Here is a 13,535-nt window from a genome sequence, read left to right on the forward strand (position 1 = left end):
CACAATTCATGGTGGCACTTACTGGCAGCCCTCTAGTGTACACATCAGAGAAGTAAAGCAGTGTGCCTAGCATCACACAGCAAACAGGCAAGTGGCTGAGTAAAAATCAAAAGCCAGGCACGGCTGACTGATCAGCCATCTTCTCCACCTGGGATATTCTTTCACTGCCTGCCCTTGCAGGCTAAGGATGATTGTGCTTCACAGAGGAAGCAGTGAGCTTCCTTAACACAGAAACGTTGCCACTTGCCCAGCCTAAACAGCAAGCAGATTGGTTTTTCTGAAAAAATATGATTGCTTAGAAATAGACTCATGTATCATCATGGGTCAGGCCATCATCTAACTAACATGTGCAAAAAGAGAAATGAAATCCAACTAAGTGTATTATTTCAAATAGGAATTTTGTCCATTTTTTTTCACTGTCCAGATACCTGGGCCATTGCTGTGGGTTTCTGTGTGTCCAAGAGCTCTCCTATTTGTTCAGACTGTACGTGCCGATGCTTTCCCTCTTTCTAGAGACTGTGACAGAAAGGAGAGACTAATGTTCAATTTGGCCACTGAACGAACATCCAAGCCTTCCTTTCCAGCAGCTAAGCCTATATGTTTTCACAACAGGGTATTAATTACCTGGCTCTGGGAATGGCCAGACGGGCTGTTCTGCTGGTGCTGGCTGCCCTGCCGGCATCATGCAATTGCTTGGGACACAGCAGGACTCAGGCTTCAGCAGGGAGCATCCTCCTCCTCAATAAACTCAGACGTGGGTACTGGGTAACTTGTTAAACACATTTATTGATTTCTTGACAGTAACCAAACACAGTGAGTGACCATTATAAACAAGAAAAGAAAGGCATTCGTTTGTACTTTGTGATATCTGGCTGCACCTGGAGAGAAAAGACACCCCTTTCCCAGGAATTTACAAGGCAAAGTGCATTCCTTCAAGGGAGCATCACAGGGGTAGGGGGATGGCAGTTTTGAAATGCAAGAACTCTGTTGCCTGCTATGTCAGGCTGAAGCTCACCTTGTATGGATGATGGAGCCATGGAGTGGAATTAAAGTTATACTTGCTTAGCAAATGCATTCCTGATTGCCACAAACTCAGTGAAAACTGGCTGCAAATGAACCAAACATGTAGATGAAGGAATAAATGAAATCAAAGAATGCAGTTGCATGGGGTCAGGGCTTAGCCTGTAAGGAAGGAGAACAGACCAAAGCCAGAAAAAGGAAATTAACTCGTTCAACACATTTATTGAGCTGTTAACAATAACCAAACACAATGTATGACCTTTGGAAAACAAGAAACAGCAAATGGATCAATTCTGATCTTGGCAAATCCTACTACAGATATGTGACAAAGAGGGGAAATATTTCCATTTCTTTATAGTTTGTGGTGATATATATATACACAATGTGTAAGTTTTCAATGTCTGTCTTTATTTTTTTTCTTTTGAATTGTGGAGTAAACAGAAGAATCATAATCTAGAAATCAGTGTCCTGGGCCACCTTTGTCCTGGTTCATCGGTCTTCAGCACCCTCAGGATCCTAGGACACTATTCAAGATTATGTGATGCAAAGAACAAAGTCCACTTGATGCTGTTGGAGCTGTGCTTTCTCTTCTCTCTCTCGGAAGAATTTTGTATATACAAAGGCTGAGAAGTCTCATTGAGTAGATTTATTAGTTCAGGAAAACTGTATCAAAATTGTGATCAGGTTAACTGGTTATTTTCTTCTAAGACCTGTTATGTTTGTTTCTGCAACTTGACTTCCCATCTTGGCGGTGGTGTGAGTGTGCATGTGTGTAGGAATGTTTGCATGTGTGTGTATGTGTGTGCTAGTGTGTGTGTGTGTGTGTGTGTGTGGGTGCGTGTGTGTAAGAGATGTGTTCTTTTGTCATGGTTTGCAGACACTTTTCATGAAGAAAGGGCCAATCCAAAGAGAGAATGAGGCTTGAGGGGAGGAAGGAGAGAGAAGAAGGGGGACATTCTAGGTTACGTCAATTCACAGTTGTAGCATTTCACTGAGGTGGGATTCTCCTTGGCTTAGTTCCTTACTTGAGGAGCCATTCGTTTACTGGAAAAAAAGTAACACACACACAAACAATACAAAACAAGGTGTAGTGATTAATTTGTGCACAGTTTGGGGGTTACCCCAAAGGGGAAGGGACAGGGCTATCAAGGCTTGCTTACATGTGTCCCAACCACCCTTTCTCATGGAACTCTGGATGTCAATAGTAACCTGTGGTGACCATAAATTTAAATTAACTAAAATTAAAATTTAGCTGTGTCAACATTCTAGCCACACAGCAATTAAAATGTTTGATTGCTCTATGAGTTTAGTAGCTATTATCTTGGACAACATGGATACAGAACATTTTCATAGTTGTAGGAACTACTGATGGATGACACTGGCTATACTGGGGTGGACAAACAGTCCACAGACCAACCAGCATGCTATCTATTTTTGTAAATAAAGTTTTATTGGGACACAATCATACCCTTTCAGTTACTTACATCATGGCTGCTTTCACATGGGAACATCAGAGTATGTCGAGGACTGTACAGCTTACAAAGCCTAAAATAGTTTCTGCCTGTCCCTTTACAGAAAAAGGCTGCTGACCTCTGCTGCAGACTCACTGGGATGGAGTCAAATCTGTCTGTCTTATCACAGTGTTCCCATCACCCAGCGAAGTGCCTGGCATGTAGTAGGTATTCTATAATAGGTGCTGAATAAAGAGAAGAATTAGTGAACGAATAGGGTATTTATAAATTGACGTGTTTGGTGGTTCTTCCTGGATGGGGACAGGAAATCTCTGCATGTGTCTGAGACAAATTTAAATTAACTAAAATTAAAATTTAGTAGGAAGTAGTAGGGATGAGTGGGGGCCAAGAGGTAATGGTGGCAGCTGTTTGGTAAGAGAAACCTGTAGGATCGCAGCCCTGTACTTGGGCAGCACGTTGTTGTGACAAAGCACATCCTGTGCCCCTTGCACATTCGCTCTTCATAATCATCTGCCATGGAGGTAGCCAGGTTGAGAAGGGCACGCAATATGGCTGGGCTTGTATGCTGGTTAGTGACCGAAGCAGGCCCAGAAAGGCCAGTGACCACACTGCTGGTACCATCTCCCTTTCCATGTGGAGGGTTTGTGCCAATGCTAACAGATAGGGAGTGTGCAGAAGGGAAGAGAGAGGGCTGAGTGGACTAGAGTGTTACACTAGGCAGAAGTGTTGCCTGTAGTAGAAATAAGAGTCACTTCTAAGGATGCAGAACTGGAAAAGATCCCAGTGGCATCCAGAGTTATCTGTTCACCTACTGGTTTATTTGTGGATTAACTAAAGCTCTAATGCTTCAGCCCTGCTCTAACAGATAACCATGGAAGGTCAGCTTCTCGGAGCTCTTCTGTAACATGTGACAGGAAGGCTGCCTAGCCTGAACCAGAGAGATTGTCTTGTCTATGATACACACCAACAGAAAAGCACCATGCACTGGAAGGTGATGGTTCTACTGCTCTTTAGTCACTGTTCTTATAATGGGAGATAACACCAGCATGTAAGAACAGATTGAAGCAGGAAGACTGACTTCTGGCTGCGTCCACTGCCCTCTGAACCACTGCACCTACCTCTATACTGAAGCTTCTGGGCTCGGTTGTTTGGACAGTCCTTCCCCTGTAAGCTGAAGTTGATGTTGGTGCGGATGCAGCGGTTGTTGAGTGGCTGGACAGGCCTGAAGTTGTCGCTCATGCTCAGGAAGATCTGAGATGGCTGATTCTGGCTGAGCAGGCGTAAAGAATGCATCTGAGGGGAGAAGCAGCTGTGAGGTACGCATCTTTTGAAATGCACCAGGGAAGAAGTAAACATAGCCCACGTGGCCCAGGGCCAAGTCAGATCATGCTGGTTGTCTGGGAAAGGGCACACATGCCCCTCAGAGACCTTGATTTGTGGGTTCAGTTGTGTCTGAGGCTCTCTAATGCCTCCATGCATGGAATGAGTCTTGGTTCTAGCCCACTAGCTTGTGTCTGCCTCTGAACAAGTCAATTATTCCCTCTTATCCTCAAATATGCCATCTGTCCAAGGAGGAAATCCAGCCAGGTGTTCTCCAGGGTCTCTTCTCTCTTGCACACCCTATGGTTCAGTAATTCCCAATGAGTCATGGTATTCCCCATATGGGTATTACCCAAATTGTGGCGACTGGTCCAAGGGCCAATGCTAGCTATGTGTATTAATTCAGTTCCTTTAATTACCAAGATGCGGATCTAGACTGTGTGCCACCCAGGTCTATGAAGCAGGGGAAGGGTCTCTAGCAGAAAAGAAGAATCAAAGAGCGGTACAGTAGGAAGAAGCAAAGAATTGGGAGAAAAGTCTTCTAGGGTCCTAATTCCAGTGAATTCTTGGTATTAATTTCTGATCTTAAATTTCATAAGCTGTCCCCAATATCTCTTCAATAAACCCGTTTTCTAAGTTTAAGTTATCTGGTAGGGGTTTCTTGTCACCAAAAGAATCCCACTCTATACAGACAGATTCAGAGAGTTCAAATTATTCACCTTGCCTTGGATTGTGAGTACATGTCCTATCAAGGAGATTGGATTCTGCTTCTTTGCTCTTCTTTCCTTTGAGTGTTTATAGATTCTCACAGTTACAGAATGTCAGAGTTAGAACAGACGTATGTAATTTACCTCCTCATTATAAAGAGGAGTATTCATTCATAGAAGTAGGGTGATGGGTCTAGGTACGCATAAGAAGCCATTAGCATGGCAGATATCAATCGTTAGATATGTTCCTCACCCAACTTTGAGGAATCCCAACCTTTCTAACATGCTTCAGAAAAAGATACGCATTCAAATATATTTGTGAAACGCTGAATCTCATATTGCTGTGTCTCTGAGCACAAGCATTATAATTTTAAAGACCATGAGTTTACCAATAACGAAACTATTTGATTTTTAAAAATTATGTTTTTCCCCAAGTATATTTGACCATAACTTTCATTTTGCACACTTGCTTTTTATCAGACTAGCTGTAGAACACAGGGGAACTAACCTGGCACTCTGTTCTCGCATCCTCCTCCCTACTAGCTGAAAGACCACAGAGACGCTCACCTGCATCCTGGTGATGTAGACAGGCTTGTTCATTATGACCCAACTTGCTGTTTCATAGCAGGGTGGGACAGTCATCGACCCATCGTAAGTGATGAAACTAGATGTCTCTGGATATAGTTCCTCTATATTAAGTCCCTGTAGTAAATATGCATCATCTAGAGAAGAAAATAATAAAGCATGAAGAATTAGGTTTCTTGAGAAAGTGCTGATATTGCTGTTGATTTTATTTCCAGATTCCAGAAGGCTGTACCTGTCAGGATAGGCTGTAGTAACAAAAAGCCCCTTCAGATCTCAACCATTTTAGACAACAGAGATTACTTCCTGTTCACATACACATCCATTCCAGGTTGACCAAGAGCTTCCTCCCTGACATTGTGGCCCCCCTCTAATAGCAGTCATTCTCTGGCCCATGTGTCCCCCAACATTAGGGACAAAAGCAAGCATGATCAAACGTGTTTGTTCTTAAAGTTCCCATCCCGAAAGCAGCACATGTGACTACTGTTCACATTGTGGTAGCCTGAGAAGTTAGGTAGTCAGGGATGTGAGGGAGTACATTCCTCCTTAAGGACAGGGCAGCAGCTGTTGGTGACTAGACACGTGTTCTAACACAAGGACAAAAGGAAGAGCTAGTCTTGGTTATGTCCCCTGAGACCTGAACCCATAGCAAAGTCATAGTGAAATCATAATGAAATGCACAATTAATAGCTTCAGGCCCTATTGAAATGTTGCCTGATTGCCATTCTTATTGATTAACAGTACTTAATTAACAGAACAATAAGAAAATACTTTTGGAAAGAAAAGCAAATCAGTCTAAATCCCATATAAGGCTCAACAGTTGGGCTTAATGATGGATTTCATTTTTCTGGATCTCTCTGTCATGAGGTATTCACACTCATATTTTTTGTTATTAAGTGTACTTTTCTAATTATAAAAGTGATATAAGCACATATCAGCTTATATTGACAGAAAGCAAGAGAAAGAACACAATAGCCCTGATCATCTAAAACAATTGCTATAAACATTTTAGTTTTTGCTCTTGATTTTTAAAAATTCATTGCATTGGTTATAGGTTTATAAAATTTTGATAACACTGAATTTTCAAATATCAGTAAATTTCAGTGAAGTTCTCATTCTCCTCCTTGCCCTGCGATTTCTTTTCCCCTAACTTTACACACTATTGCTCTATTTTCTTGGCTGTTGAGATACCATAATTGGTTTCATTTTTCTTTCTTTTTCTTTTTTTTTTTTGCCATTCCTTCTCAGGTTCTCTTGCTGGCTCCTGACTTTCTACCTGATTTTTCCAGTGTTGGCATTTCTGAAAGATAAGTGCAAGGTTCCCTTTTCCCTTATGACCTACACAGTCATTGTAGGGTAGTCCACCTATATTCAGGGCTCCCACTGTCCTCTGTCCTCTGTTCTAGTGATGCCAAGATCCCTGTCTCTGGCTTGCCATGAGTGTGCACCTTTCTGGACGATCCATGTACCCTTGAGGGCACATGGCAAGGACCCCTGTGCCTGCTGGCAGAGGGATGAGACTGACTCCTCCAGTCCTTCTGTACCCATGAATGTGCTCTCATCCATGTATTCAATTCCTAGTTGGTGGTTGGTGCAACCTCTCAAATTCAATAATATGCATATATAGTGGTAAAAAATGGGCTTCTACATATAGCTAGAATCTCTGACATGGTGAGATTGGTTAGGAAGATCTTAACATCCTTATTGATAAAGAGTTTAAGACCAGAGAGGTGGAGTAACCAGGTCAAGGTCACAGAGCTAGCTGAGTGCAGAGTAAGAACTGAGCCCACCTGTCCTCATCTGTTTATCAAGGTCATTCATTCAACAAAGGTTCACTAAGCACTTCTTTGTGTTTAGGCAGGCTGTGGGGATAGAATGGTGAACAAGATGGTGCCGTCAGCCCTCGTTCTAGTTTTGGAGACACAACAAATGGCAAAACAAACCCGTAGGTGTTATTATTAGGTGGTGGTAATGCACGCTGGCCCAGTCTGTGCCCACCTACTGATTCTGAGCATTAATGCTGCTAATCCATATTCCTGGATTAGCAAAAACCCTCTCTCCCTCTTCTGTTCCATCAGAATTTGCTCAAATTTCTTTGATAAGGAAGCTCTGTCTTTGCTAAGGAACCTGGGTTTTAGCGCTTCTTCACCTGTCAGCTGTATTAAGAACTGAGCCACTAATTTGGAATGATGCCAATAAAGCCACCGTTGTCTGCTCCACACCCACCTGACCCTTCTGGCCTAGCACTGCCTGAGGAGTAAGCGCACCCCTCCCAGGACCTTGTCCACAAAATGCCCTGGGAGACTGGTCAGACTGGATTTGGAGACCACCCAGAGGGGGAAGGATCTGACCTCATTTTCCTCTTAAATGTTTCTGCTTTACTGTCAAAACACTGGGGAATCAGGACAAGCCCAAGAGAAATGCAGCGAGTGGAAAATGATGGGGCTGCGTGTGCATGCGCCCTGGGCTGTTCAGTTGACGGTCCAGGGGACACCTGGATGGGATGGTCCTTCTGCCCACAGAATAAGCTTATGCTGAGCACCCACCATTTGGCCCTGGCTGTTTCTCAGGGCCTTAAGATATGTCCAGCACTGAGCTGGTGTGGGTGAGCTGGGGATAAATAAGGGGGTGCATCAAGGAGCTGTACAGATTGGGATTCTGTGCATTGAAGACATGAGGGGCTGTCAGTTCTGCCTGGGGGTGGGACTTGGGAGAGGATGGATGGAGGCTGTGGCTGAGCGGCAACCTGAGTGACAGGAGGTAGTCAGTGGCTGGAAGGGTGGTTATGGCTGGAAGGGTGGCTGTCAAGGGCAGTGTGGACAGCCATGCTAGACACGGAGCTGAGGAAGCGGAGAGCCGAGCACACTGGGGGCAGCTGAGTGTGGGTAAGAAGCAGGGGAGGGGACCATGAGAAATGAGGCTGGCAGGGGCAGCCCAGGCTGCACCCCGAGTCCTTCTCTGTGCTGCTGGAAGTTGGCGCCGCGTCCGGTAGGCAGTGCAGTCGCTGGAGGATGTTAAGCAGGGAGTAGCCTGATCAGATGGGCACTTAATGATGCTTGCTCTGATGGTGGTTTGGCCTGAAGACGAACATATTGAATGAGCGAAGGCAGCAGTTGGCCCATCTTTATTAAAGGTCAATGTGATTTGTTTAACCAAGCTTGCACGCCGAGCGTACTGAGTGCTGCAGAGTGCCGCTTTTAGTGTATTTTATTTTGCTCAGGGAGGTGGAGAGGTGGGGAGGTGGGAAGGAAAGAGGCGGTAGAATGAAGGGCATTCCAGGCAGGACTGAAGTAAAGGCAAAGAGCATTTATGTCTCTCTGAAACTTTAAGCTGCTTCAGGCAGCATCCACATTTGAGGAAAGGGTTGATGGGTGGTGGTGGGATCAGGCTGGGAGCAGAAGGCCAAAAGTCATATTCATGGGTCGGGGGATTAACCCACATAGCAGGGTAACATTGTGCTTCCCATACTGGGGGGGGGGGGCAACGGCTAGGACGCCCCCTGCTGTGGTCCACAAGAGTCCCTTGTCCTTGTGCCCTGCGACAGACATCAGAGACTGCAGGCTGCTTCCGCCTTCCCTTGGCCCCCTTCATCACTCTCCTCTATCAGGAATCTTGCTAACACACTCCCTATTGCTCTTTTTGTTTCCTTACACTACAGCAATTGCGACACTGAGTGACGAGTGTGCAGTTTGGGTAAGGCCCCAGGGTGAGTGCTGATATAGAGGCTCGGGACCTTGGACATGCAGGTTATTATCAAACCCCCATTTCCACACCTGTAGGATGCAGATGGCTGGAGAAGGCAATGGACTGAGTCTTTGAAGCCCTAACCCTCACTCCCGAGGAGTGGGGCACTTGGGGAGTGGTTAAGGCAAAGGGGTGGGAACCCCACAGTGGGGTTAGTGACCTAATAAAATGGGCCCCAGGAAACCCTCATTCTGCCATGTGAGCACACAACAGGTATTCTATAACCCAGAAGAGGATGCTCACTGGGCCCCAGTCAAGCGGGCACCGGTCTTGGAATCTTAGCCTCCAGAACTGTGAGAAGTAAATTTTGTTACTTACATAGTGTTTGCCACAGTAGTCTGGACTGAAACAGTATTGCCCACAAAGTGGTTTGAGGACCAAACGGGATCAAGCTTTGATAGGACTGAGCGCAGGCCCACAGGAGTACCCAGCCCGCTGGTGGCATGGAGTCACTCGCCCCTTCCTGCGCTGTCCCTGCCCAGGGGCTCGGGGACAACCACCGAGCTAGACCTGCCGAGCTCACCCTGACTGGCACGCGGCCTCCCTTTCACACTTGCCGAGTGAGCTTGCTAATAACGGAATTTAAGTTACGAGCCTCTGGGGGAAGGCGTCCAACTTACATCTCTAAGCCACCCCCAAGCCCCAGCCACAGGTCCACAGCACGGAAGGATGAATGAAATGGTTTTGCCTAGTAGCTGGTGACGCTGGACAGAGACAGAGAGGCAGAGGCAAAACCAACTGCCTGATGATGGGGAAAATTCCCTGAGGTTCCAGTCCATATGCACCATGAGCTTCAATACAAGCTGTCTACTCACCCTACCCCATGATATCAGGGTGAGACTGTTGCTGTCTCCACAGACACTACCACATTCTACTCCAAACACGTTTGCACCTTCATATTTACACTGCTGAAGTTGGTGTGGCACTTAACACACCAACTTAATTGAGCTTGTCCTCACGAGTCACCCCTCTGTCCCACCACAGCCATCAAAGCAGTGTTCTGTCTTGTAGGGACTGGAAGACAACAGGAGCCCACTGTCTCGTGCTTGTCCGTGTTTAGCCCCTGGGTGCTGTAGCAGAGAGGAGCCTAAGAATGAGTGCGCTGGAGGTGAACGCTGCTCCCCAAACTCTCATAGCTACTCATGAGTCAGGATGGCAAAGATCCATCTGTCGGAGGAGTGTTGTTTATGAAGAAGCAGATGCAAATTTGGGGTGAAGCCTAGGGGCTAATAGTCTGGCTGTCAGGCATCCTCTGCTGGTTTTAAGGCTATTTATTGGGGATATTTATATTTATTTAAGGACGTGATGGCAGAAGTTCAAATAAATTTTCATGGGTCATTTCATGGACTGTTTCTCCGTCTCTCCCCTATTTCTCTTTCTCTCCTTCCCCAATCCCTCCGTCATGTAGCCTATTGAGGGCAAAGCGCCGGCTTCAAGCAAAAGTCTTATTTCAAGTCTACGTTTTAATTGTGTCTTTGCCAATAACTTGTTCTTCCTTATTTGGGGGTCCCAAGTAATTCTGGATAATTGCTAAAATTATCTTCAGGTTAAAAAAATCTATAGAGCCCCCAAAATGTCCCTCAATAGGAACAATCTTATGTGGGCACAAGGCTCTTCAGTAACTCAACTTTTTGCTGTGACAGTGTTGCAATCTTTAGTATGTTGGCCCTTGTCTTTATAGTACAGAACACCCGTTGGATAATCAGTAGGGACAGAGCATTTGCACAAAATTTATAATCCACTTTTACTCTTTCATATACTCTAGAAGTTGACGGCTGTACTTTTGGTTTTATGACAACCTCATGCTGAGTTTATGATTTATATTGAGTACTTATTCATGGACATTAATCCCAAGTTGAAATATTTCCTTCCTTTCTTTCCTTCTTTCCTCCCTCCCTTCCCAATTCCTGACTTTCCTTCCTTTCTCCCTCACTCCCTCTCCCTCTTCTCCTCTGCCTCCTTCCTCTCTCATTTCCTTCCCTCTTCCTTTTTTTTCTCTCTTTTTAAAAGTTTTTATTATTTAAGCTTACAGAACTGGGGTACAGGCCAGAGGTGTGGTGGGTGAAGGGATTCACCATAGACAGAGTGGGGAGCAGAACAGGAAGACTGACCAAGTACACTGCTGATGGGAGCAGCGGGGTCAGAAGAAGTCTGCCATGCCTGGCTGGGGATTGAACTCGTGCTGCAGTGGCTTCAGAGAGCTCCATAATGCGGTGCTTTAACCCGCTGCACCACCAGGGAGAGCCCCCCTTTTTAAATAGACTCCCATGAAATTTCTAGGCCCACCGAAGGGGCAATCTTGCCCAGTCTCACTTTCCACAGCAGCCTCTGGTGACTGGATCACGCTTACTGTGTGGGCCACTGATGAGATTTCACATTGCCTGACTTCCTGCTTATGAAGTCCCCACTCAAAGAGAACGATGCCAATGAGAAAAAGGAACGCAGTTCCAGGGATCAATACTGGGCTCGCTTCTGATCAATATGGCACTATTGGGCAATTTTCTCCTATGGAATGACATTTCCTCTTGTAATCTGAGGCAAATTCAACTGAAATGAAAAAAGGCAATTACTGAAGAATAAACTCATATGATTTTTTGTTTTACACAAACAATAAATGAAAAAAAAGACCCCCGAGAATGGAATTCAAGGAGGTAAGCCGCTGCTTTTCTGTTCCCCTGACTTGAGTTACTACTTCGATTGCCACTTGTGCTGCATTTCACATTCTGGGAAAATATTTCCAAAGCCATTCCTTCGAAATGAAAGTACAAGTTCAATTAAGCATAGAGAAAGGCACCACGAACAAGGCGCTTAAACTCCCCGGTGACACTTCATCACATTTAACGCGGCGGTCCCTGAGGAGCGGGCACGCAGGATGCATTCCAGGCGCTGAGACTTGGAGGGAGCTCCAGGCTGGCCCCTTCGTCTTCCAGCTGGTGTGGGGTCCAAAGCCACATTTTAAAAAGGCAAGACCTGAAAGATGTTTCTGAGGGGCTCACGCCATCTGTCCAAGCACCATGCTTAAAGGCGCTCCTCCTCCAGCCTTTATTTGATTGTGTGCCTTTCTCTGCTCAGAGCAAGTCTACTGAGACAACTGCCAAGCCCTTAGGGTAGAATCCGATCTTCTGGATTCTTCTTAGACTGAAATCAACTGTGCTATCTACTACCTATGAAACAGGAAGAGCACGCAACACTGATACAGGCTGAAGCTACCAAAACGATGTGCTGTCCTAGGACACTGGGAAGTGTTCTGTTCACCACCGCCTCTTATCCTCTTAAGATGGTGCTTTCTATCTTAGTCACTGGCTTCACCATCTGAAAATATCATCCACTTCCTTTTTAAAAATAATGCTAGCTCGATGAAATCAGGTGGGTGCTAAAATGATAAGAACGTTGCCTTTGATGTAACCGGGGCTCTGTGCCTGCTAATTAAGTAAGACAAGGCAAATGGAGGAATATTGGCATGAGCCCAGTATAGTAGATTAAAAAATTAAAGTACTCCGAGTAAATTACTGAGCGCTCCTCTAGAAAATCCATCCCCCCAGATCCATTTTTCAATGTCATGATTTTAGTCTTGATTCTTGAAGGGGAATTTAACTTTAATAAAATGGATTTTCTTTAGGAGGCTTTCTAAATTCAGCCTGAAATTAATTCAGGCTAGTCTTTTCCATTGTTGGGCTGAGTCAGTGAGAGTGTTGATGAGAGTTGGTCAGCCATATGAAAGCTGAGCCTCCAAGGGAAGTAGTAGACCCTCACACGACCATTACCACCCCTGCGTAGGCTCACACTTGGGGTTGGGCTTCATTTAAAGGGAGCCAACGTCAGTGCCCGGGTGCCCTGGACTGTGTTTACCTGGAATGTGGTTTTTCTTTGGTACCATAGTGACCTGCTTTCCACCCACTGGCAGCTGGGCTTGGCCATCACGTATCTAAGGGCAGTTCAGCAAGACGCACTGCTCTCAGTTGATACCCGTCATCGTCTAGGAAACTGACTCACCATCTTAATCCTCATCCCGATGCTCTTAAAAATCAGCATCAGCTTGTCTAATTTTACTGATGAGGCTATTCTTATCTCAGAGACATTAAGAGATATACCTGAAGTCACACAGCAAAGGCTGTGGCAGAGCCAGGTGCCTAGGCCTCCCGAGTTTGCTCTCTTCACAGGAACACCTGGCTTCCGGTGAACACAGCAGCCTTCACCAGTGTGGGATCTGGCTTCCAGAATTCCCAGTCCTTTGGCAGCATTCTTCTTTGCATTGCTTTTTCTTAACTGGCCCAGGATGCTGGTCTTGCCCATCCTTTTCCTCCCCTTCACATCTACTCTAGGCTCAAAGGTTTGTATCTATCCTGCTACCATTTTGTAGTGATTTCAGCCCATCATTCCATGCCTGCTGCCTCCTTCCTCACCTCGCTGAAAGGAGACACACAGGAGCCTCTTCCAGGGTGAACTTTAAAAGAAATGACTTGCAGTCCTAAGCTCTGGGGCTTTGAGCTGCTCTTTCCAAAGTGAGGACACATCCCTCCTTTCCCCCCTATTTACTATCAACTGACTTGACCCAGGTTTAAATGCCAGCTGAATCCCACGGACTTTCACATTTACAGCCTCAGTTTTTTTCTCCTGAAATCAGGACCATATAGCCAAATGTCTACTCTACACCCTTCATTGATGGCCAACAACTTGAGCGTCCTATGTT

The 13,535-nt window shown here is 45.5% G+C and overlaps 1 protein-coding gene across 2 annotated transcripts in view; it reads right to left on the reverse strand.

The window, feature by feature from the left end:
* Positions 1-759: 759 nt before the first annotated feature.
* The window catches only part of CA10 (carbonic anhydrase X), a 432,800-nt gene continuing 420,024 nt past the window's right edge, over positions 760-13,535 (reverse strand). For both annotated transcript variants that reach the window (XM_012726343.1, XM_004684388.2), the window contains exons 8-10: positions 5,087-5,241; positions 3,611-3,785; positions 760-2,064 (exon numbers count right to left, since the gene is read on the reverse strand). In XM_012726343.1, coding sequence (XP_012581797.1) covers positions 2,042-2,064; positions 3,611-3,785; positions 5,087-5,241 — 353 coding nt within the window. In that variant the 3' untranslated portion in view covers positions 760-2,041. The remainder of the gene's footprint in view (positions 2,065-3,610; positions 3,786-5,086; positions 5,242-13,535) is intronic.

This window comes from Condylura cristata, unplaced genomic scaffold, assembly GCF_000260355.1.
Source record: "Condylura cristata isolate star-nosed mole 26May11 unplaced genomic scaffold, ConCri1.0 scaffold00017, whole genome shotgun sequence".
NCBI classification, from domain to species: domain Eukaryota; kingdom Metazoa; phylum Chordata; class Mammalia; order Eulipotyphla; family Talpidae; genus Condylura; species Condylura cristata.